The sequence below is a fragment of the Ceratotherium simum genome, chromosome 7, assembly GCF_057802395.1.
Source record: "Ceratotherium simum simum isolate JZ-2026a chromosome 7, ASM5780239v1, whole genome shotgun sequence".
NCBI lineage: Eukaryota > Metazoa > Chordata > Mammalia > Perissodactyla > Rhinocerotidae > Ceratotherium > Ceratotherium simum.
Window position 1 is genome coordinate 65,448,553 of NC_141906.1, and position 26,317 is coordinate 65,474,869.

At 38.7% G+C, this 26,317-nt stretch overlaps 1 protein-coding gene and 1 long non-coding RNA gene across 5 annotated transcripts in view; one reads left to right on the forward strand and one right to left on the reverse strand.

Moving 5' to 3' along the window:
- Window positions 1–26,317, forward strand: part of LOC147916690 (uncharacterized) — a 37,070-nt gene that overhangs the window by 4,959 nt on the left and 5,794 nt on the right. The window contains exons 2-4 of one of the 3 annotated variants that reach the window (XR_015552727.1): window positions 5,952–6,034; window positions 7,215–7,419; window positions 23,288–26,304. This is a non-coding gene — a long non-coding RNA (uncharacterized LOC147916690). The remainder of the gene's footprint in view (window positions 1–5,951; window positions 6,035–7,214; window positions 7,420–23,287; window positions 26,305–26,317) is intronic. The other 2 variants (XR_015552726.1, XR_015552728.1) reach the window with 2 other exon arrangements.
- Window positions 295–17,688, reverse strand: LOC101407860 (NXPE family member 4). 2 transcript variants are annotated; one of them, XM_014785141.2, is made up of 5 exons: window positions 17,587–17,688; window positions 5,694–6,427; window positions 5,128–5,189; window positions 3,566–3,772; window positions 295–830 (listed from the first exon to the last, which is right to left on the reverse strand). In XM_014785141.2, the coding sequence occupies exons 1-5, from the start codon at window positions 17,680–17,682 to the stop codon at window positions 295–297; spliced, it is 1,635 nt and encodes a 544-aa protein (XP_014640627.2). In that variant the 5' UTR covers window positions 17,683–17,688. The 2 variants fall into 2 exon arrangements, with proteins under 2 accessions (XP_014640627.2, XP_087289842.1); XM_087433716.1 differs by having other exon boundaries at window positions 3,566–3,775.

Consider the following 26,317-nt stretch of genomic DNA (forward strand, 5'->3'; position numbering starts at 1 on the left):
TTTTTTTTTGGTGAGGAAGATTAGCCCTGAGCTAACATCTGTTGCCAATCCTCCTCTTTTTGCTGAGGAAGATTGGCCCTGGGCTAACATTCATGCCCTTCTTCCTCTACTTTATATGTGGGACGACTGCCACAGCACGGGTTGATAAGCGGTGTGTAGGTCTGCACTGGGGATCTGAACGCGTGAACCCCAGGCTGCCGAAGCGGAGCGGGCGAACTTAACCACTATGAAACCAGGCCGGCCCCTTAATAAATGTTTTTAATGAAGTGAATGAATTTCAGAGATATGTGTTATCTAGCAAATATAGTTTAACAATATATTAATCTGATTTCTGACTACAGATTGAGGTGGGTGGACATTATTTGTGCCATATGCAATTGTTATGTCCCAGGCATCAATGATGCCCACATTGAGATCCCTGAAAATGTCCTTTATGGCAAGATATTGGATGTAACCATGAAAGTCACCAAATCTCTCCACGTCAGTGTTCATCTCTCTGATATTTTCTGCCTTGACGATTACCATAGTATCTGGGCTTCTCAGAAGAAGACGCTGAACAGCTTTGTGGACATTGAGGGCCCTTCGGATAAAAATATCAATGGGAAAGGGTCTGAAATGCTGGCCCAGAGAAATAACAATGATAGTATTTTTTTCTCCTCCAGTTCTGTCAATGACCCGGGCGAGGTACTCAATCTCTTTGACTGAATAAGTCAATGATCCAATCAAGGGGTAAGCATGTTTTTGCCACTGGATGTTGATATTCCTATCCAAGTCCACAGCAAGTTGGTGTTGAAATTTTCCAAATTCGTGCAGATCCACTGACTTCAGTGCTGATGACAAATAGGCAATCCCAAAATGAAAGGAGAATAAAGTTACAAAGATCATAAAGATAGAAGAAAAGCTTTGGTGTTTATGATTGAATAAGTTAATCATGGCTTATTTATTATAGGTTTAAATCAGGGAATAGTTTTAAAAATTATTAGAACAATCAAGAGTGTTACACAAATAATAAAGTATATATGTCCCCTTGTAGAACCATGTAGAACCAAATGGACTGGGGATGGTAAGCCTTGAGACAACTTCATTGGAGGATGATGTAGTCAGTTTTGTAGGTATTATCCTTGTACATTTTGTTAACTGTAGACTAAGCTCATTTGAGGATAGGGAAAAGTTCTAACTGATATCTTTACATTTCAAAAAAATAAGTAAACCTATTTCCCCAAATACTCTCTAAGTTCCCTTAAGACTGGAATTATATTCTATACTTCTGTGTTTCCATTACCTATGCATGGAATGGTACTGAGTACAGCATCTATAATAATAGTATTACTATTTATTTGTGAAGGACTTTACAGTTTAAAAAACATTTATTTGGACTGATATATTCATTCACCTCAAAGCTCTTCATATATGTATTTATGCATGCATATACATATTTAATTGCCATGTTACAGAAAAGAAAACCAAGAGATTGTATGACCTGCTCAAGATTATCCAGCTAGTTAGTGACAGAATCTGTGCTTAAACTTGAAGTTCTTCCCAATTCTTGTGAAAGTAGTCTACCCAGTCTTAAAACTTTTGAAAATAAGTATAATATGAATAGAATAAAAGGAAGTCCTTCCATTTTTCATCATATTAATTAGACCCTTATCAGACTATCAAGGCCAGCTGCTCTGTAGTTAGAACTTCTGAGAAAAATATGTAGAAAAGGATCATTAATGCTTTGTGACAATAGAAGTAAAGGGCTACATTTAAAGTCTTAATCCAGTGAGGTTTGAAAATGGAGATGCTGGAGGGTTGGTTGGAGGAAAATGGCAGAATTATTTTCTTTGTTCTTCTGCCAACTTACTTCAATTTCCTTTTCCAAAGCACACCACGGCCATAGAATTTAACTTTTAACAAAACGTGCAACAGATGTTTTGCTACCACAACTTAAGAGATTGGTCAAAGATCGTAATAACTCAGTAAGTCAGTACTTTCTATAACCTAAGAGACCCTCTGTTATAGGATGTGATGCTAAAGGTTATCATCAGAACCTTAATTTTATTTTTCATTTTTTTTTTGGTGGGGGAGATTAGGCCTGAGCTAACATCTGTAGCTAATCCTCCTCTTTTTTTTTTGCTGAGGAAGATTGGCCCTGGGCTAACATCCATGCCCATCTTCCTCTATTTTGTATGTGAGATGCCTGCCACAGCGTGGCTTGATGTGTGGTGCGTAGGTCCGCACCTGGTATCTGAATCTGCAAACCCTGGCCGCTGAAGCAGAGCACATGAAGTTAACCACTACACTACCAGGCTGGCCCCAGAACCTTAATTTTATAGAAGAGGAAGCTGAGGTCTAGAGGAGTTCAGTCGTTTATCAGAGGTCATAATTTAAAACTCTCTCTTTCTGTTAGGAATTCTACTTATAGCTTGGAGCCAAGGCCCTACTGATTTTCCCTTTCTAATGCAAGGATCAGCTTATGCTCTAAGCTTGAGATCACAAGAGCAGCATCATGTCAGGAAGGCCAGAGTGGAGCTATACCTGGTGCACTGTCCCCAGTGATAAGAACCAGGGCCCAGCACACAGGTGGCAGCCGGTGATGGTTTTCCAGGTTAGAGTACTAAGATCTACTAATGGATTCTGAGTTTTTATTAGTGCATTCTTGATTTAGTAAAAAGAGCAACTGGACTAGAATTCTAGCCCCAACTCTGACAGTAACTAATGATAATAATTGCAATACACTGTTGTTTGGCACTCTCTATGTGCCTATGTGGCTTGCAATGCGTTAAATATTTTATACTCATTACCTCATTTAATATTCATAACAAGGACCAGATACTATTATTATTCCTAGTTGACTGATGAGGAAAATGAGGCAGAGAAAATAAGTAACATGCCCAAGGTCATGGCTTCTAAGTGGCACAGCCTAAGTCTGTTAGACTCCAAAGACCATGCTTTTAACCATTACGCCTACCTGACAAGTCATCACCTTGCTCCTGGCATCTGTCCTTTCATGTAATGATAATAGAGATGATAGCTTACACCAAAGAGAACTTACTATGTAGCAAACAGTATTCTAAATGCATTGTATATATTACCTCATTTTACCAGGTAGGTACCATTTTCATCTCCATTTTTCAGATGAGGAAACTAAGGGACACAATGGTTATATAACTTGCCCAAAGTCACCCAGATAGGACATGGAGAAGCCAGATTTGGTCCCAGGCCATCTGGATCTAGAATCCACACCCTTAAACATAATGCCAACGGCAGAAGGTGGACAATATAGTATATGAAATTATCTTCAGCTCCATCAGTGATTTTTACAAGCATGCTGGGTAAATAGTGAAGTGTGAATTATGCACAGATTAAGGATGTAATAAACCTTTTTCTACACTGGCTCCCTCCCAATCAGATAAATGTGTTCTTTTAAAGCAAAGACAACGATATCTTGTGAAGCTTTTGTGGGTTGTGATTAAGAAATACGAAAAAAAGAGAGGCATTTCCCATATTTCTTTCTCCCCTTGAAATGAAAAAGAAGTTTCTGAAAGGGATATGAGTAAGAGTTTAGACTGAAGCATACTGTTGATACTGCTTTTGAAGTATTCCATCCACTGGCGGATCGTGGAATCTCCCATTAGATATATGAATTTTCCCCTTAGGCATTCTTTCATTTCGATTGGAGCCAAACTACAGGAGACAGGATTCCATGTGTCTTTCCAGACATGTCCACTGGGGATTGCGGATGCCATTCCAAACTTGCATTTCTTCTTCGTTGGAACTGTTTTTTCTGCTAAAGAATCAGCAAGATAGGATCCTTGAAAATATCACATTATCCATGAGTATGTATTAAGAACCTACTGTCTTTTCTAAGTATCTTCTTAATAGTGCATGAGGGTGGTAGAAAAGCCTTATTGAAGCCTCATCCTCTTAATGGGATACTTATTGTTCAGTAAAATTTTTCTCTGATATGAATTTTCTAAATGATACCCATTAATGTTCATTATAGAGAACATGTTTGCTCCCAGAAAAAAAAAACGCCTTCTGGGTAAAATTTAGGTATTTGTTTGCCTTCCTATATAAGTAGGAATCAATTCTTGCTTAGTAGTGAAAACTCAATTATTCTATCATTTTAGCCCACTTTACCCCCAAGTTTGTCACACTCTGTCATAGTGTCTTAAATGCCACCATCAAACTGTAAATCCTTTGAATTACATGCAGGGTGATATAAAAAAAATTAACAACTGGTTTGGTTTGGCACCTGAACAGCCCTTATGGATATGGCTATAGCTGGAGTAGTGTCCTGGAGGTCCAAGAGGGCCAGGTATTAACCTGTTAGTTACTGCTTTGTGGAGAGTCTGGGAATCTGAGGGGCTGAGGTGGCTAGGCTGGTGAAGCCCTTGGCAGGCTTGGGGCAGTGATTATTCACCAAGCAAAGGAAGTAGTTCTTATTTTAACAACTAGTATAAGTGTACTTGTGTATCCTGGATGAAAAATGCCATTTCTCCCTCTAGGTACATATTTACACTTCAGTGTGAACAAGTTTATTAGCAATTAGCAAGCTGTCAATGCTGAACTTAGAGAGACACAAAAGCTCTTTCCTTAAATCATTTTAGATAGGGATTTCCTAGGATGTTTGGAGCCAAAGAGATTGAAGAGAAATCAATAAATATAAGTGTAGAAGTGCTATTTTATATGTTAAAATGGTTTGAAAGGTGGCAAAGACCAAGAGGGGGAAATTGTAATGAATCCACTTCTAGATGGCAAGTTGGAAATCTCTAGATGGTGATTCTCAGTCTCGTAGTGATGTGGGAAGTGCTGATGGTGGTGGTGTGGGGGGTAAAGACCTAGGTGTAAATTGGGAGAGAGTTTTGACATTTGAAGCTTATTGTATTAGATGGGTAGGTAATCTATTGCCTGATAAATAGATTGATGATGAGAGTTCTGTTACTAAAACAGGTTTATGATATCCTAGTGATTTCAATCGTTTATTCACTTAGGTAACTGGTACCTTGGCCCACCATAGACAAGTCGGATGAGCAGCACCAATAGGACTGATAATAGTGAACAAGTCCAGCAGAAGGAAGAAACCCTTTAAATGGGTCTAATATTAAGAACCACACATCAAACACAGGGAGAACTTACTGTTGCATTTGGAGACACTAATGGCATCAAAGTTGTCCATAATCTCTACACCCACATTTGACCTTAAAGAGACAAATACAGAGATTAATCTGCAGCTGGCCCCGAAGAGCAGAAAACATAAGAAGCCACATTATCTATTGCTTCAGTTATTTCTTTGTGATAATAATTGACTACTGTGCCCATAGTTCCAGGCCACTTACTAAATTTTCATTTCTTTGCTTGTTAGTTTAAGGGGTACAGATACCCAGAAGATGTGCAAGGTAATTTATTGAGATGCAGAAAGAGTATATTAGGGCACATACATATACACACATATATATTTCTCATCCTCTTTTAATTTTTATTCTGTTTCTATTTTTTGTTTCAATGATAAGGGTTAAATATCCAAAAAGTTTAGGGGCTACTGGAGAGTGGGCACTGTCCGCAAATGAATTCACAGATCTTTTCTAAAATGGCTCTTCAGCGAGTTCCAAAGTTGGTATACTCATAGCACTTTCCTTTGCATCATCATATATGCCAAATAATTACCGTATTTTCCCAGGCAGTATCCAGAAGTAATTATTTACCTTTCAAAGAGGCTCCTTTCTTGTTTGCTAAGATAAGAAACTTCTTTGTTTTTGGAACGCATGTGGGTGAGTGCAGCACAGGGCACGTGTGGAGGCTTCATGCAGTAGAAGGCTTCTTGGTCTTGAGCATCCAGGTACCGGCACAGTTCAGCACTTGAGTTTAAAACTAGAGCACAATCAGTATTGACATGGGAGGTGCCACTGGCAAACTGGCCTGTGAAGATCACCCTGTCATAGCCTTGGTTTCTTGCCCTCCAGAGAGCCGACACTCCTTCACTGGGATGAATGAGCAGAAGAGAGAGAGAGACCTGGCCCTCCCAGAACAGAGTGAAGCTGACAAGGTAGGTACCATTGTTGAAGTCTGTCACCTTTCCTGAAGCACCTGCCTTCAGAGTTGGGGAGGACATCCTGGCCCGCAGGAAATCCCCACCATATTTTTTCCTCCGTCCTAAGTGGTCCCTCACCTCCAGCAGGATGTCTAGCTGATCCCCTTTGCAGTATGTATCTTGAGGGTTGAGGATGGTGGCTCTGCTGTGTGTGGCACTGGTGGTAGTGTTCATGTGGGTGAAGGGTCTGGGTGGGACCAATTGGTTTAGTTCTTCCATGATTTTCTTTATTCTTAGCTCAGTCTCAGTTGGTGAAACTACTGGATTCAGTGGTGCTTCAGGATGTGAGGACTTCATGATGTCATTCCAGTGATGGAGGGAGATGGGCAACTTGAGTGCAGTCCATAACTGAAATGACAAGGAATACAATAGAGAGCATAGAAAATGTTCCTATTTAATATAATAACTTTTGGTAGGTTAGCCAACTTCTATATTTTATAGAACGATGGGAGGTACGAAAATTAAAGTAAAATGATATTGAGATTTTATTATCATATATGTTTCATAGACAAAATGATTTTCCTTAAATTTGGTGGTAGAATTTCACTTCTCCTTGGCTAATTTATTTTGGAGAGCCATTTAACCCCAAAGAGCCTGAGAATCTTCTTCCTTAAAGTGGTGATGATAAAATATACCTTTACTGGGCAATTATGAACACCAAATGAGAAGTGTTTTTTAACTGCACAGCAGAGAACAAGTGTTTATTGTTCTATTATTTTTTATCTTAAAACTAGAATTCAGTCATTTAAAAAAAATCCTTAAAAAAATGTTCAAACTGCATGGGGCTTTTATGTAAAATATGATTATTTTTTCTATTTCACCTTTTACACTTTGCTTAAACATTCTATGATATTTATTAGTATTTTTCAGATTGTTTTAGCTAACTTAGGAGATAAGAAACATAGGTTTATAAAAGTACATATTTATTTTCTAATTATAAAATAACACTGATTTATTATTAAAAATGAGAGAATGCTGAAACTGTATAGGAAATAAAAATCAGTCACAATAATGCCAACCATTGATAACTACTGCTAACATTTTGGTGACTTTTCTCTCATTCTTCGTATACTATTTGGCATCATTGTGAACAAATTGAATATTTACCAATGAATTTTGACTTTTTAAAAAACAGTGTTGTTAAAAACTCTCCAGGAGTGACATCAGCGTCATGGTGGATTGAGCTTTCCCATAAACTCTTCCCCCGATAAGATACAACAAAAGGAACAGTCACAGACCAACAATAGACTCCTAGACAGCAAAAAGCAAGATCTGAAAGATCCACACTGCTGCACATCTGAGAGTGAAACGTGCTGGACCCCCAGAGGAAGTGGGGAGAGGTAAGGAGAACTCCTCTCCCTCCCCATCAGATCAGCAATCCCAGTCCACACGGCTCCCAGAGAGGGGGGAGGGGCAGCCCTCTGTGGGGAAACCGTAGCTCTTCGGGCTCTCTCAGCCAGTGGGAAACTCCCACATAAAGGACTCAGAACTGCTGCAGGGGTGCCATCAACATCTGAGCACCCCAGGAGAGTGGATAACGAGGGGCGAGCGAGACGCTCCCCACACCAGGGACCCAGGGGGCAAAAGAGAGAGCCCACCCCCCCTCCCTGCATGCCATACACTGCAGCTCAGCTGACCAGACCAGAGCAAGTAGCCGGTGGATCACAGTGAGCAGCCGGGGCAGAGCACAGGGGGCTCAGATTACACAGCCCTTAACCCCTACATGGTAGCGGTGAGTGGAAATTGCAACCAGATATCTCCGGGATGAGGAAAAATAAAGCCAATACAGGAACCACAATGCAAAGGTACATGAAATCACCAGACCAGAAGGAAAATGACAAGCACCCAGAAACCAACCCTGAAGACACAGAAATCCATAACCTAAATGACAGAGATTTCAAAATAGCTATCATAAAAAAACTCAACAAAATACGAGATAACACGGACAAACAATTCAATGAGATTAGGAGTTTCTTCACAAAAGAGATTGAAATCATAAAGAAAAACCAATCAGTACTGATGGAGATGAAGAACACAATGGAGGAGATAAAGGAGAATCTGGAATCTTTAAAGAACAGAGCTGACAATATGGAGGAAAGAATTAGCATTATAGAGGATAGGAATACAGATATGCTCCAGATGGAAGAGGAGAGAGAACTAAGACTAAAAAGAAATGAAGAAAGTCTCCGAGAAATATCTGACTGTTTTAGGAAATGCAACATAAGAATTATAGGTATTCCTGAGAGAGAAGAGAGGGAAAGAGGAACAGAGAGCCTATTCAAGGAAATAATAGCTGAGAACTTCCCAAATCTGGGGAGGGAGCAGGAAATACCAGTAAGTGAAGCCAATAGGTAGCCTAAATACGTCAACAGGAAAAGGCCCACTCCACGACATGTAGTGGTAAGACTGGCTAAAGTCAATGACAAAGAAATAATTATTAAGGGCAGCTAGACAAAAACAAAAAATAATGTACAAAGGAACTCCCATCAGGCTCTCAGCAGATTTCTCAACAGAAACTTTACAGGCTAGGGGAGACTGGAATGATATATTCAAAATACTGAAAGACAAAATCTTTCAGCCAAGAGTACTCTATCCAGCAAAAATATCCTTCAAATGTGATGGAGAAATAGTAACTTTCCCAGATAAACAAAAGCTAAGGGAGTTCATGGCAATGAGACCCCACTACAAGAAATACTCAAGAAGGCCCTCAGGCCTGAAAAACAGAAAAGAAAGGGAATACAAAGCTTGGAGCAAGGAGAAAAATAGGTAGACAAAATCAGAAAAATAGTGGATCTTTACTGGAATAGGTTAGCAACCACTTAAATACCAAAATCAAAGATCAAAGGAAGGAATTCAACAAAAATAAATATAACCTCCTCACGGTAAACACACACCCACGGCGCAAGATAGAATAAGGTATAACAAGAATGACTTAGAAGGGGAAGAGGAAAGTGATTGAATTGACTTAGTATAAGGAAACAGGAGGCCATCAGATAATGGACTATCTCATACACAAGATTTTTTATACAAACCTCAAGGTAACCACTAAACAAATAATCAAAACAAAATCACATATGATAAACAAACAGAAAACTAGAAGAGTCATAAGACAGAACAATCAAATTGAATTGGCAGGCCAAAACAAATGGAACAAGAAACAAAGGAAGTGCAAAAGAACTGGAAAATAAGTGACAAAACAGCAACATTAAGCTCTCATATGTCGATAATTACCCTAAATTTAAATGGATTGAATTCTCCAATCAAAAGATACAGAGTGGCAGGATGGATTAAAAAGCAAGACCCAACAATACGTTGCCTCCAGGAAACACATCTCAGCTCTAAAGACAAGCACAGGCTCAGAGTGAAAGGATGGAAGGCAATACTCCAAGCTAATGGCAAACAAAAGAAAGCAGGTGTTGCCATACTTATATCAGACAAAGTAGACTTCAAGATAAAACAGGTTAAGAGAGACAAAGAAGGGAAATATATAATGATAAAAGGGACACTCCGCCAAGAAGACCTATCACTTATAAATATACATGCACCCAACATAGGAGCACCAAAGTACATAAAGAAACTGTTAACAAACCTAAAAGGAGACATTAAGAACAACACAATAATAGTAGGGGATCTTAATACCCCACTTACATCAATGGATAGATCATCCAGACAAAAAGTCAATAAAGAAATAGTGGACTTAAATGACAAATGGACGAGATGGACCTAGTAGACATACATGGAGTACTCCATCCAAAAACAGCTGACTACACATTCTTCCCAAGCGTGCATTGAACATTCTCAAGGATAGACCATATGTTGGGAAACAAAGCAAGCCTCAATAAATTTAAGAAGATTGAAATCATAACAGGCATCTTTTCAGACCATAATGCTATGAGACTGGAAATCAACCACGAAAAGAAAACTGGGAAAGTGACAAAAATGTGGAGATTAAACAACATGCTACTGAACAACCAATGGATCATTGATGAAATTAAAGGAGAAATCACAAACTATCTGGAAACAAACAAAAATGAAAATATGCCATACCAAATCATATGGGATGCAGCAAAAGTGGTCCTGAGAGGGAAACTCATAGCAATACAGGCCCACCTTAACAAACAAAAAAAGCCCAAATAAGCAACCTTAAATTACAACTAACAGAACTAGAAAAAGAAGAACAAACAAAGCCCAAAGTCAGCAGAAGGAGAGAAATAATAAAAGCCAGAGCAGAAATAAATGAAATTGAGACCAAAAAAACAGTAGAAATGATTAATGAAACAAAGAGTTGATTCTTTGAGAAGATAAAGAAAATTGACAAACCCTTACCAGACATACTGAGAAAAAAAGAGAAAAGTCTCAAATAAATAAAATTAGAAATGAAAGAGGAGAAATTACAACTGATACCACAGAAGTACAAAGGATTATAAGAGAATACTATGAGAAATTATATGCCAACAAATTGGACAATCTAGAAGAAATGGATAAATTCTTAGACTCATACAACCTCCCAGAATTGAACCAAGAAGAAATGGAGAAGCTGAATAGACCAATCACAAGTAAAAAGATTGAAATAGTAATCAAAAACCTCCCAAAAAATAAAAGTCTAGGACGAGATGGCTTCTCTGGTGAATTTTACCAAACATTCAAAGAAGATTTAATACCCATCCTTCTCAAACTATTCCAAAAAATAGAGAAAGATGGAACACTTCCTAACTCATTCTACGAGGCCAACATCACCCTGATACCAAAGCCAGGCAAAGACAATACAAAGAAGGAAAATTACAGGCCAATATTGCTGATGAACATAGATGCAAAAATCCTCAACAAAATATTGGCAAACCGAATACAGCAATACATTAGAAAGATCATACACCATGATCAAGTGGGATTTATAGCAGGGACGCAGGGATGGTTCAACATCCACAAATCAATCAACATGATACACCGCATCAACAAAACAAAGAATAAAAACCACATGGTCATCTCAATAGATGCAGAGAAGGCATTTGACAAGATCCAACATCCATTTATGATAAAAACTCTCAACAAAATGGGTATAGAAGGAAAGTACCTCAACATAATAAAGACTATGACAAACCCACAGCCAACATCGTACTCAACGGGGAAAGACTGAAAGCCATTCCTCTGAGAATAGGAACGAGGCAGGGCTGCCCACTCCTACCACTCCTATTCAACATAGTACTGGAGGTTTTGGCGACAGCAATTAGGCAAGAAAAAGGAATAAAAGGAATCCAAATAGGCAACAAAGAAGTGAAACTCTCACTATTTGCTGATGACATGATTTTATATATAGAAAACCCTAAAGAATCCATTGGAAAACTATTACAAAAAATCAACAACTACAGCAAAGTTGCAGGGTACAAAATCAATCTACAAAAATCAGTTGCATTTCTGTATGCTAATAACGAACTAACAGAAAGAGAGCTAAAAAAGATAATACCTTTTACAATTGCATCAAAAAGAATAAAAAACCTAGGAATAAATCTTACCAAGGAGGTGAAAGACCCATACAATGAGAACTATAAAACATTATTGAAAGAAATCGATGATGACATAAAGAAATGGAGAGACATCCCATGCACATGGATTGGAAGAATAAACATAGTTAAAATGTCTATATTACCTAAAGCAATCTACAGATTCAATGCAATCCCAATCAGAATCCCAATGACATTCTTCACGGAAATAGAAGAAAGAATACTAAAATTCATATGTGGCAACAAAAGACCCCAAATAGCTAAAGCAATCCTAAGAAGAAAGAACAAAGCTGGAGGCATCACAATCCCTGACTTCAAAACATACTACAAAGCAATAGTAATCAAAACAGCATGGTACTGGTACAAAAACAGACACATAGATCAATGGAACAGAAGTGAAAGCCCAGAAATAAAACCACACATATACGGACAGCTAATTTTCAACAGAGGAGCTAAGAACATACAATGGAGAAAGGAACGTTTCTTCAATAAATGGTGTTGGGAAAACTGGACAGCCACATGCAAAAGAATGAAAGTGGACCATCTGCTATCACCATTCACAAAAATTAACTCAAAATGGATCAAAGACCTGAAGGTGAGACCTGAAACTATAAAACTCATAGAAGAAAATATAGGCAACACACTATTTGACATTGGTCATAAAGGAATCTTTTCAGATGACATGCCTACCCAGACTAGGGAAACTAAAGGAAAAATAAGAAAGTGGGACTTTATCAAATTAAAGAGCTTCTACAAGACAAATGAAACCAGAATCAAGATGAACAGACAACCCACCACTGGGAGAAAATATTTGCAAAACATATATCTGACAAGGGGTTAATCTCCATAATATATAAAGAACTCACACAACTGAACAACAAAAAAACAAACAACCCAATCAAAAAATGGGCAGAGGAAATGAACATACACTTCTCCAAAGAAGATATACAGATGGCCAATAGGCACATGAAAAGATGTTCAACATCACTAATCATCAGGGAAACGCAAATCAAAACAACACTAAGATACCACCCCACGCCCATTAGAATGGCTATAATCACCAAGACAAAAAAACAACAAATGTTGGAGAGGATGTGGAGAAACAGGAACCCTCATACACAGCTGGTGGGAATGCAAACTGGTGCAGCCTCTATGGAAAACGGTATGGAGATTCCTCAAAGAATTAAAAATAGAAATACCCAATAGAAATACCCTATGATCCAGCTATCCCACTCCTGAGAATCTATCCAATGAACCTGAAATCAACAATCCAAAGAGGCTTATGCACCCCTATGTTCATTGCAGCATTATTCACTATAGCCAAGAAGTGGAAGCAACCTAAGTGTCCCTCAACTGATGATTGGATCAAGAAGATGTGGTATATATATATACAATGGAATACTACTCAGCCATAAAAAAAGGCAAAATCGTCCCATTTGCAACAACATGGATGGGCCTGGAGGGTATTATGTTAAGTGAAATAAGCCAGAAAGAGAAAGACAAACACTGTATGATCTCACTCATATGTGGAATATAAACCAACACATGGACAGAGAAAACTGTATTGTGGTTACCAGGGGCAATGGGGGTGGGGGGTGGGCACAAGGGGTGAAGGGAGACATATATATGGTGGTGGACAAACAAAAATGTACAACCCAAAATTTCACAATGTTATAAACTATTAAAATATCAATTAACAAAAAAAACTCTCCATCTTACCTCAAAGGCCCACATAATATTCCAGCCTATTGATATAGCTTAATATTTCACCTATTTCCATCTTTTTGGACAGTTGCATTCAGCTTTTCTCTATTACTTATAATTCTGTAAAAAACACCTTTTGTATAAGTCTTTCTTTATAGTTCAGGTTATTTGCTGAGAACTCAGAAATAGAATTATTGGTCAAAAGTGGTGAACGTTGTTAAAGATCTTAATACATGCTGTGAAATTGTTTTCAAGAAATGTGCCAGTTTGCACCTAAACAAGCAGTGAATGAGAATTCTAGTCTTACCTCATGCTCACAACACTGGGTAGCTCATTTTTAGAGGTATTTGCCTGGGATTAAAACCTGACTTTGTCACTGACTAGCTGTGCAACCTTGGTTAAGTTCCTTAACTTCTCTGTGTATCAGTTTTATCATCTAAAAATTGGGTCATAAAAATAAACACCTCATATGTTATTGTGAGGATTAATGGGCTAACACATGAAAAGCATTTACAATGGTACCTGGCACATACTAAGTGTTTGTTATTACTGTCTCTATTATTTGATAAATAAAAATGTTTTCATTAAAAAAATCTTAGCATGTCAAATAATAAAACAGTAATAATATTAATCATTGTAGTATCTTAGAATTTCCCATAAAGGCAGAGTAGTTTATATTGGACTAACTCTTCTGAAGATAACAATGATAAATTCTAGACCAGAAAAAAAAAAATCCTCTCTAAAAGCACTGGAGAGCGACCACAAGCAGACAGACACTGGAGGGGAGTTGTGACTTGGAAGGAGGGACAGCACTGGACTCGCATTATAAGAAGTGCTAATTGAAGTTCTTCAAGCTGAAGTGAAATGACACCAGACAGCAGCATAGATAGATCTTCAGGAAGAAATGAAAACACCAGAAATGGTAACTATATAGATAAATATAAAATATTCTGTGTTTATCTCCTAATTTCTTTAAAATGCATATAATTATTTAAATTAAGAACTATAATGTTATAATAACATGTCAGCTATAGCATAAAGAATGGGGTGGGAAATAAATGGAACTAAATGGCTAAAACGTTATTACAGATTACATGAAGTAGCACAATATTAACTCTAAAAGTTAAGACTGTGTATTGTCATCCCTAGAGAAACCACTTTTGAAAAAACAACTTAAGGGCCAGCCTAGTGTCACAGAGTTAAGTTCACGTGCTCTGCTTTGGTGGCCCAGGGTTCACAGGTTTAGATGCTGGGCACGGACCCATGCACTGCTTGTCCAGCCATGCTGTGGCAGTGCCCCATATAAAGTAGAGGAGGATGGGCACAGATGTTAGCCCAGGGCCAGCCTTCCTCTTTTTGCTGAGGAAGGTTGGCACTGGATGTTAGCTCAGGGCTAATCTTACACACACACACACACACACACACACACACACAACTTAGAGCTCTAAGAATAATAGAGAAACTAAAAGGAAATTAAAAAAAAATTCAATTAACCTAAAATAAGGCAGGAAAAGTGGAACAGAAGAACGAAAAATGGAGGGGCCAAACAGAAAACAAATAGCAAAATGGTGGCCCTAAATCCACTCATATTAATAATGTCTTTAAAAGTAAGTAGACTGAACACTCTATTAAAAGGCAGAGATAAAAAAGCAAGACCCAACTGTTTGCTCTCTATAGAGAATGTAGTTTAAGTATAAAGATATCTGTGGGTTGAAAGTAAATGAATGGAAAATGATATACCATGTAAGCATAAAAATGCTAATAATAATATTAAAGGAGACTTCAAGACAAAGAGTATTACCAAAAATAAACATGGACAGTTCATAATGATAGAAGGGTCAATGAGTCAGAAAACACAGCAATCATAAATGTGTATGTGCCTACACATATATGTATTTAAGTGTGAAACAAAAATTGAAAATCTAAAGGGAGAAATAGAAAAATCACAATCATAATTAGAAACTTAAAAACCTCTCTTAGTAGTTGCTACAGGCACTAGATAAAAAATGAGTAAGGACCCAGCGGATCTGAACATTATCTTAGTAATGTCTTTGACCCATCACAGTACATTATCAAATATTTTTAAATTGCTACAACTTCAAGTGAAAATTATAAGTGATTTTTAGTATGGTAGAATAATATTCTGTGCACAAAATTTTTTGGTAGAAATATAACAGGAGAATTCTGGTTCAAGATGGACTAAGCACATATTATAGTCTTGATTTCCCACCATAAAATCCTATAAAAAACAAAAAAAAAGTGCTTTAAATATTTCTAACTGTTCTGGGAAATAGGAAGAGATGCCTTAATTGGACCAGAACTAATAAGGAATCCCCTGAAAAATGAAAGGCAGATGAGATTAGATCAAGGAAGAAAACCTTGGCTCCAAATTCACGTAAATGAGGGTTCTGCAAAAGATGGAAGCCATTTCAGGACAACTAGAAACCTGGAGGAGGTTGGTAACTGGAGTAAGAGAGGTAGAGGGGTAGCCCACAGCGGGACAAACCAGGTGGGTTGAGCCCTCCCTAATTCCCCACCTGTGCCTGGGCCAGGCAGCTAGAAACCGGGACTTCTGTACTTAGGTGCAAGTAAAAACTATAGATATGTAAGTTGGAGAGGTAGGGTAGGACCTGTGTGCTTGGCAACAGCTTAAACAAGCGGGGAGCACGTATTGCTCTGCAGCATTTTCTGTAGCTATGCTACAAACATGCTGGTGAAAACAGATAACAGCTCTCCAGACTGGCCACCACAGAATCTCAAGTATAATGGTGGACACACAAGCAAGACTTAGCAAAAATTTTTATGGAAGGCAACTCATGAAAGAGAGGTATCAAGTTCAATAAAGAGAAGACACCCAAGGGAACAGAATTAATAGAAAAAGAAAACAAACCTTTAGAACAAGTATACTTTCTATCCTCAGACAGATGCTAGATGATATTGCATCCATAAGATAATGGGTCAAGTAGAGATCTTGGAAAGTAAAATCTTGCTATTCAATATGCAAAAGTCAATTGCATTCCTCTACACCAGCAACAAGCAATTAGAAAATGTATTTAAAAGGACACTATTTACAATAGCAACAATAAATGATAAAGTACTTAGGCATAAATCTAACAAAAGATGTGTAAGACCTGTATGCAAACATTATAAATTTACTGAAAGATCTTGGAGAAGACCTAAACAAATGGAGAGCTATGACATGTTGCTAAACAGCAAAATAATACTATAAACGTCAGTTTTTCTAATTCGATCTACATGGTTAATATAATGCACATATAATTTAAGTAGGATTTTTCATCAAATTTGACAGGCTGACTCTAAAACACTTGAGAAAGTAAAAGGCCAAGACTGCCCAAGAACTTTCTGAAGTAGATTAAGCAATGGTAACTTGACCTGCAAGTTTTCAAGACTAATTACGAAGCTCTGTTAATTACAGCAATGTGGTACTGCTACAGGGAAGACAAATTGATCAATGGAATAGAACAAAAGCCCAGAAAGGGACCCGTACTTATTAGAAATTTTGATATACAACAAAAATGACATGATAAATCAGCTTGGAAAGAAAGAACTACAAAATAAAAAGAGCTGAGAAAGTGATGCTCCATACGGAAATACGAGAAAAATCAGCAAAAAAAAAAAAAAATCCGGATTTAGATAAATAATCTGACTTTAGAGTAGGGAAGGGTTTCTTAATACTTAACAAGAATTAACTGTAAAAAAGACAGATAAGTTTTACTATACAACCATAAAAATATTCTGTTGTTCAGAAATTCCCTTTGGGGCCAGCCTGGTGGCAGAGTGGTTAAGTTTGTGAGCTCCACTTTGGTGGGCCGGGGTTTGTGGATTCGGATCCTGGGCGCAGATCTATACCACTCATCAAGCCATGCTGTGGTGGCATCCCACATACAAAATAGAGGAAGATGGGCACAGATGTTAGCTCAGCAACAATCTTCCTCAAGCAAAAAGAGGAAGATTGGCAACAGATGTTAGCTCAGGGCCAATCTTCCTCACGAAAAGAAAAAAAAAATCCCCTGAAAGAAGATGAAAAGACGAGCTAAACATTGAGAGAAGAGAGTTGTAACACATATAGAAGAGACAAAGGAAGAATGTGTGTGGCCACACACAATATTATCCTCTCTTATACTACATAATGACTATCAGGTACCTTGTTTCTTAAAGGTAGTGTAAGCTGTTGAAACTCCCCTACTACAATCTATAGGTCTGGTCGTTGGGACTTTCCTAGAACACGTGAAGTATCAAGTAAAAATATACTTTTGTAAAACACAGAAAGAAAGTAATTCCTACCTTTGTGGAGTTTTGGAAAACTGTATAAGTGATCCAGGAGGCTAATATAAACAATAATACCAACAGTGACTTATGATTTATCGTACTCGTTGTCATGATTAGGCTCCTACAAGAGACAATAGAAAAACTAGCACAAACACAACAAGATAAAAATAGAAAAGAAACGCAGAAACACATGAAAAGTTTATGCCTCCTGATATTTTTTGTCCTCATATAAGCTATTCCTGGAACACAACCTTGGCCCTTCCAGCTCCCGGCTGCTAGCTTTGGCTGTCAGCTTGTACCTTCAACAGAAGTGCTATTCCAAGACATGGAGCCCCCCATGGACTCTAGGAAACTGAGCAGCTCAGGGCCTGAAGGATGCAGGGTTGCTCATGTCTAGGTGAATCTCCAGGCTATGTGCCACCTAACAGATTTCCTGTTCTCTTCTCTTAAGCAAAAAGCAGACACAAAACATCTCAGTCAGTACTGACCCTGATAATCATGTAATCTTAGGGCCCTTTTAATGTAACTTGATTTTTCCAGCTTCCTTGTTACAAATCTTCATATGTTCCCTTTTCTTGTCTTACCAGCATTTCTAGCATGCTTGAAGCTGGAAAAGAATTATTTTAAAACTCAGAGTTCTTTAAAAAATTTTTAGTCTTTATGCATGTTTTTCTATGATTACATCTTAATTTCCGTCTTTGTCCTGGAATTTCAAGTTGTCTTTTAAAATCACATTGCTTGATCACTTTGTAGCATATACAGATGTCGAATTATAAAGCTGTACAACTGAAACTTATACAATAAAAAAATCTCTTTATATACATAAAAAAAAATCAGATTTCTTGAATGCTGCCTTTCTAAAATTTTCCATCTCTCAAAATTTACTTTCCCTTAGAAGCATCTGCCACCCTAGACCCGCAGTTTATACAGAGACATTAGAAGTTTCTGCACCCAAGAATAAATGTTACCCCTTCCCCCCACCTGCCCAAATTTGCAAATATTTTCATACCTTTAGTTTAGACTTTGACTTTCTTAAATCCTATACATAGGAACTACGGTAAGCTGGGTGTTGAGGCTTTGTTCTGAAGCCAGCAGTGTACTATCGGAGTACCTCTCCTCTGTGCCAAAACAAATCACAGGCAGTTGCAGTGATTTGCATGCTTTTAGCTTAGATCCACAACCTTCTGCTTGTTTCAGAGAATGTGAGTGTGAGGCAGGCCACCTCCACCTTAAGGAGGCGCCTGGATTACAAACTACAGTTTTTCATTCATGCAGAGGTGGGGAGGGGAAATGCAATTCTCAATATAGTAGATTAGATAATTTTAATGTCGTGAGGCTTAATTAATCTAAGTCTAGTAACTGTACAATAAATATCTGACAAGAAAAAGAATGAATGAAGCTGAAAGTTTGAATGGTTGAGAGGAGATAGTTGTCCGTGGAAAGCTGAACTGCCTAGTTTTCGTCAGAGCCTTGTCACGGAGATCCAGTGGCCAGGATTCAAGTGCGTATTATCTTATGCATAGTAGGTACTCAATAAAATTTTCTGAATTGAACCAAAGGAACCTCAAATACACTGTAGGCAAGACAATGATACTGATTAACTCAGACCAACAGTGATAGCTTACGGTTACGAGTTTGAATCCATCTGTGGCTTGTATTCGTGACCTGGTAGAAATGGTGCCAGAAAGAGCAGGTACCCTGGACAAATGCACCAGTGCCCATAGGAAGCAGTGGCTGATTACACTGTGGGTCCCTCCACGGTTTCATTTGTGCTGTCCCACACAGGAAGTTAAACATATTTAACTCATGTTTAAACATTTAAACATGTCCATCAGTCCTTCCAGTTATATATATAAGCAAGAATCAAGACTTGTTTCACAAGGATCTTTAAGATTTCGATAATCCTTCCCACATCCTTGATCATGCGCTACCGAACTGATGTTAACAATACTTCTTTGTATCTTTCCATGATGACTGTTGGAAAAACTGGTTAAACCTTATATGACTGGGTCCAGGGTTGCTCAGTTCTGCCCTAGGGAGCTTCTAATAAGAGATGAATATTTGCAGTAGGTCTGGTTTGACTGTTCCCTTGGAGATCAATGCCAGCAACCACCCACGTTCACAGCCTACTGTGAGACACATAGATTACGGATCTTAATTTGCTTTAGTCCTATAGATATCAATAGTTAATGTTAACCTGACATCTTTTATGAGGTAGGCATGAGAGATATGCTTGATTTAAAGACCTGAGAGCACAGAAGAGAGTTTAAATGATTTGTCCAAGTCATCTAGTGAGCTTCGACACAGAACTGAGACCAGGACTTGTGTCACTTTGAACTCTGATTCACAGCACTTTCCACTACTCAGCATGACTCCAACACATATGGTATAACCAAGTTCAGGTAGAGCTGTGGTTCATGTGTTTATTGTCCATCATGCTTAAAAGAAAAGGCCTTTTTTTTTTTTAACCGTGTTTTCCTTGAAATCACTCAAAAGCCTGGTGTAAGCAAGATATATGGTCCTCCTTAGCATCCGGTTTCATCATCATCTTTGAGTGAGTAGTTTCCTTTCCCCTACATTTGTGGATCTAAATGAAGGAACTAAACATGAGAGTCCAGTCAGGGGTAGGAACATGGAGCCATGAGTTTACCCAGTAAAACATAGTCCTGAAGATCATCAGTTCTTTGGGTTATGAGGACGGTAAGAGTAGTGCTGGCCAGGGTCTCAAAGAGCCCGAGCAAAATCGGCAGACTGTCAGCATCAGCTAAGCAAAGAGCAGAAGTCCAGGGAACACTCAGCAAGGACTGAGCGTCAAGGTAGGGAAATGGCTGCCATGGCTCCAGGATTCAAGCAAGATGCATCCCATTATCAAGGAGGCTACACTGAATGGTAGGACGTCTCATATCCATGGCATCTGAGTACAAGGAGAGGGTCCCTATCCCTGGAAGGATGAGAGAAGATGCAATAGCAAGGATGAGTCAAGATTCTAGCAGTGAGAACTTGGCATAGGACTCTTTACATCACTAGATAATGATAAAGGGCACAGGCTGTTGCGGCTCAACCATGTTAATGGAGGAAGAAGGGCCAATGGTGGGGCAGGTACATGGAGAGATAGCTCACCGTGGCCCCAGATTTAGTAGTAACAGAGGGTCATGGACTCTGTGCCATTTTCAGTTATACTATGGGAAAGTGCATGAAGTTCAGAGTGACTACCATGCCCACAGCCCTCTTTGAAAAAGGTGGCGAAAAGGTCGTGTAAAGCTGCTTCCTTATGTCTAAGTCATCGTTACCCTGCCACCCTGTGACAGAGATAGGCACCTGCTTCCAAGACAACAAACTATACGGTGGTGGGAACCCGGCACAAGAACCCTGCCAGTTAGAGGTGCTCCCTTTCAATGGTGACTGCCTACCAAACAGATCTCCTCTTTGCTGGAGTTTAAAAGAGATGCGTATATGTGGAGAAGAAAGCAGTTGGTGGGGGTAGATGTGGACGCCCACAGATCAAATAACAATAGCTAACACTTATTGAGGACTTATTGCATGTCAGGTGCTCTTCCAGTGCTTTTTATGCCCGAACCCACTTAACCTTCAGAACTACACTATGAGGTAGTTCACATTTTCAGATGAGGAAAATGAGGCACAAGACATTTAAACGTTAGCTAAGGTCATATAATTAGCACATGGAAGAGGCAGGCCTTGAAGCCTGATCTCCAGAGCTGGATTTTCAACCACTCTAAGCAGTCATGAGAGAGTGGGAGACATGAGGCAGCAGAAGCCGTGAAGCAGAGAGACAGAGAGTAGAGATTAGTTAGATGTTAACAGCAGTAGGAGAAGCAGAGACAGAAAGTGCTTGAGTCACTAAATGGTGGAGCACACAAAACCTATGTCTACTGCTGAGGTGGTTTCAAACCCATCACTAGGGCTGCATCATGTCCTAAAAGCCCTTCCAGTTAGCTCCTCGGCGACACTTACCATCTCTTTGTGGCATTGGAACATGTTGGGGGTCTGGAAGGAAGAATTTTATCTCACTCCCCAAATTCTCAGACAGGATTCTAAAATATGAGAAACTGTCAAAATTGCATGAAACCAGCTACATATATTGCAAACACAAGTCATTATATTTTTATTCTCTGGCAGCATGAAACTGAAAATGTTTTTTTGAAGATGTTTTCCATGAAGGTGAAAAATAAAACACAGGAAAACCGTGATCATCTTGTTCAAACGCACCTGATTTTGACACTTTAGCGATACCAGGAGCACACGTCTAGGGATTTTCCTGGCTAGGGAAATGAACAAGTTTGTTCAAAGAGTGATGTGGTTGGTTTCCTGAGCAACTTTAATGGATTTGCACAACCTGAACAGAAGACTGTGGGCATCTGGCCACCTAGTCAATTTTTGACCAGACTCTGAGTAACAGGTTTGCCTGGCTAAGACTTTGTCTCCCAGGTAGAAAGAGGAAGAATTTATTTAAAAAATTTGCAAGCAGTCTTGCCCTGCGGGGTTGACAGGAACTTCTCTCCTACCAAGACCCTTTTCATTATATGATTGTAAAGCAAGTGTATGCCCTTTTTTTTTTCTTGTGGAAAACATGAATGAAGTGGAGCAACTTAAATACAGACATTTCAGAGTGAAAAGTATTGCATTTCATTATATAAATAGATACATTGTTAAGGTGTCATTTCTCTGCATTAGAACACTGCAGTAAAAATTTCTGCAGTCAAGATCTGCTGATGAATCCTAAAATCAGTGGGTGAAAATTTGGGGAGAAACAAGAATATCTTTCCGCCAGTACATTCATTAATTTCAAAGTGAGAAATAGTACTTTACAGTGGAGAAAATCAACAGACACCAGCTTATCCAAGTGATCAAGTTTAATATCACCAGTAATAGGATACATCTTTTTTCATGAATGTTGTACTGAGAAGGGCACGCTACTTCTGTGGCATTCTTGTCAAAAATGCATGACCTCAGTCTAATAATGAGAAAATATTGTATAGAACAAACTTGAGGGACATTCTACACGATAACTAATACTCCTCAAAAGTGTTATAATCATTAAAAACAATGCAAGACTTTCAAGCAACTTTCAGATATTGGAAGAGACTAAGGAGACATGATGACTAAATGTGACATGGGATCCTGGCTTGGGTTCTGGAACAGAAAAAGGACATTAGTGGAAAAACTGGTGAAATTCAAATAAAGTCTGTAGTTTAGTTAATAGCCACTAATGTACCAATGTTAATTTGGTACATTTGATTCTGAACTTTCTACAATGGTTATACAAGATGTTACCATTAAGTGAAGCTGGCTGAAGGGTATATGAGAACTCTCCGTACTATTTTTGAAAGTTTTCTGTAATTATAAAATTATTTCAAAATAAAAAGTTTAAAAACTTTCTCAAATAGAAAAAATAATATATTTCTCCATCAAATCATTTATTTTTCCCATATTCTCTACCGAATAATTTACCAAATAGTCTATCATGTTCACACAGATTGGTGCTGCCACTTTTATCATTTTGCATTGCCGTCTGTGTCATATTTCTGGGTTCTTCACCCTGTCTGGTCTGTTTTTCATCTATAAATGTCATACCGTGTTCTGTTTTGCCTTTTTAAAACATGGCTTTGTATATCTTATATCTGCTGGAGTAAATCTACTTTTGTTTCTCTAATTTTTTCAAAATTAGCTATCCACGTACCTTTTTTTTCCTCCCCAGATGCTGTTAACAATCAGCGTTCCTATTGAGGTAGCCAGGTGGGATACTAACAGAGGATGCTGGTTCCCTCATTTGATCCAATCCTATAGATGCCGCAGAAGTGAGACGGAGGTGGTGTATTTCGGTTATTAATAAAAACTGTGAGAAATCCCTGGGAAGTCCAAGATGATTGAGTTCTGATGTGCCTGATGGAGGTGAGTGTTTAGGAGAAGGAAGCCAGCCCAGGACAGAAGACGCTGGAAGCCACGGACAGGGAAAATATTGAGGGGAACATTCTGAGTCCTTTTAATTTCCTTACAATGCCCTGGTTAGAACATTGATCGCCACCATCCTACTGCAGGGCAGAGAAACAGCATCATCTTCCAGCAGCCACTGGAGGCAATGTAGTGTTATCAGGCACAACCAGAGAACCCTGAGGGTAGAGAGGTGATATCTGTATGTGCAAATGAATGAGCTAGTCCTAAACTTTAACTCCCCCGCCATCACTACCCATGGGGGCCGTATTGTCACTTTTATTTGGGACAGCACCTCATTGTGTGGGATTTTTTCATGCATTATAGCGTGTTTAGTATCCCCAGCTTCTTGCCCTAAATGTCTGTTGTAACCCAGCATTATTACAGCAACCCCCAAATTTCACTCACATATTTCCAAATACCATCTTTGGTTGAGAAACTCTGGTTTAGATGATTAGATCCCAAGAGGACAATACCTCTTGGGAAAAGCTGTGTTGGGTGGAGGTACAGAAAACTCACTTGAGGTCAATGTCACATTATGTGTGTGAGTGAGAGAATGGGAAATTGTTGAGAACAGATCAAAATGGGCTCTTAGCACTAAAGAACCCTTCTAAGAATCTCTGTAAACTCACCACCAAGGGCACAAGCTAAAGCTTGGAATTTTGCCTATTCTCCTAGGGAGATATTACCATTGGTAGTAACAGATAATCCTAGGGAAATGTGACCTTACAGGAAACAAAAAATGAGACATCTGAAGAGAACAACCACTATATAAAAAAGGAAAAAATTAATTGACCACATAGAGCAAGAATTAGAATTGTAGGGGAGCAGGATTTGCTACCCCAAAATGTGTCTCTTTGGCTTGATTATTTTTAAGAGCAAAAGACTCAGGAAGAAACTTTGACCTTCTTCCCTAACTGCCTAAAAGAATTTAAGATAGAAGGCCTGTTTCAGGAAGGAGCTAATACCATAGATAACTATATTATAATATGAACTAGGTGTGGTAGACAGAGAGGAACTTAGCAAGACCCATTTGATCAAAGTCTTCTCCATGTCCCATTGTCTTTGCAAGGCATGGCAAACATTTGTTTACCAAACATTTGCCTTTCCTTCTCAATGTGCATTGCCTTTCTCCCCTTTGAAGTCCAAAACCACTACCCCCAACATCCTCCTTTGTCTTTAGCTGAAGATAATATTTAAGGTGGTGGCTTTGGCCATTTTGGTGAGTTACTCAGTTTTCCTGGATTTCTCTCATATATACATGTTATTAAATTTGTCCGACTTTATCCTGTTATCCTGTTTCATGTCAATTTAATTCTTAGACCAGCCAGAAGAACCTAGAGGGTAGAGGAATAGTTCTTCCTCCCCTATAGAGTTAAGCATAATAAATATCAATAGAGAGAGATAAAGTAGAGATATCAGTTGTCTGACTGTAAAGCAGAAACAAAGAGTCATAAAAAACTAGTTGAAGATTCTTAGTCTAAAATATATAATCACTGAAATAAACAATAGTCTGGTGCAAGAGTAGAATGTACACAAAAATCATATTAGTGAGCTGGAAGATCAGGTTGAGGAACTCTCCCAGAAATCATCAAGAAGGAGTATAGAATTCAAAGAATATGAAAGACAAGTTGAAAGATATGAAGCAAAGAAATAAAAATGTCAATTCTACATTTAATAAGAATCCCCAAAAGTGGGGTAAAAACCAAGGAAACAAAGAGACAATGCATTATTTTCAGGTACATGTGAAAATCAAAGATAGACCACATACTGGGTCACAAGGGAAATCTCAACAACTTTTAAATTCATCATTTAAATGGAAATCACAATGAAATTGCAAAATATTTGACAGTGAATAACAATGAAAGTACTTTATATCAAATGTTGTAGAATGCCAGCAAGTTACACTGAGAGGGAAACATATAACTGTAAATGCAGCTATCACATAGCAATGAGAATTAAGACTAAACGAGCTAGATGCCCAAGTCAAGAATAGAAAAAGAACAGCATAGTAAATCTGAAGAAAGCAGAAGTAATGACATCATAAATATAAGAGCAGATACTAATAGTGTAAGTGAGCAGAAGTGAGGCCATCTTGTTACACTAAATGGCCCCATCCCCTCCTCCGTGTGACTGCTCGTTGCACTGCAGGTACTCCAAAAAATTCACATGCTCTCCTGATTTACGGCCTCCACTTACATCTGTGCTCCCCAATAGCTTGATAAATTAAAAACTTTGTTCTATGAGTTTCTCTCCAGGAACAGGCTGGCCACAGGTGGGAAACACACCTACATGGTATCCATCAAAGCTGACAGAAGAATGGAACAATGTGATGCCTGGAGCCCATCACGCCTGGAGACCAACATCCCTGAACCCCTCCTCACTGCCCATTTTCCCTGTATAACTGCCTCAAGATTCTGTAATCTTTGAAGATGTGTCTTTGAGACATCAGTCACCTGTCTTCTGATTTGCTGGCTAATCTAATTAAACTTCATTTCTCCATCTCTAACTCATTGTGATTAATTGGCTCAGATCATGGTGAGCAGAGCGAGCCCATTGCTCAGTATCAAAATCTGGCGACCCAGATGGGACCAGCCTCTGCCCGTGGCTAGCCGACTTGCAGGAAGCTGTTTTGGGATTTTTCCCTACAGCTGCTGGGCGGCTTTTTTTTCCGCCCAAGGAATTCCCTTTTTGGCTTCCTTGCTTGCCAACTGCCTCGAACACTTCAGTGATCAGGAAACGAAGGACTGGATCATAAGCTGATGAGCTTACATCTGCAGCTAGGTGAGTCGTCCGG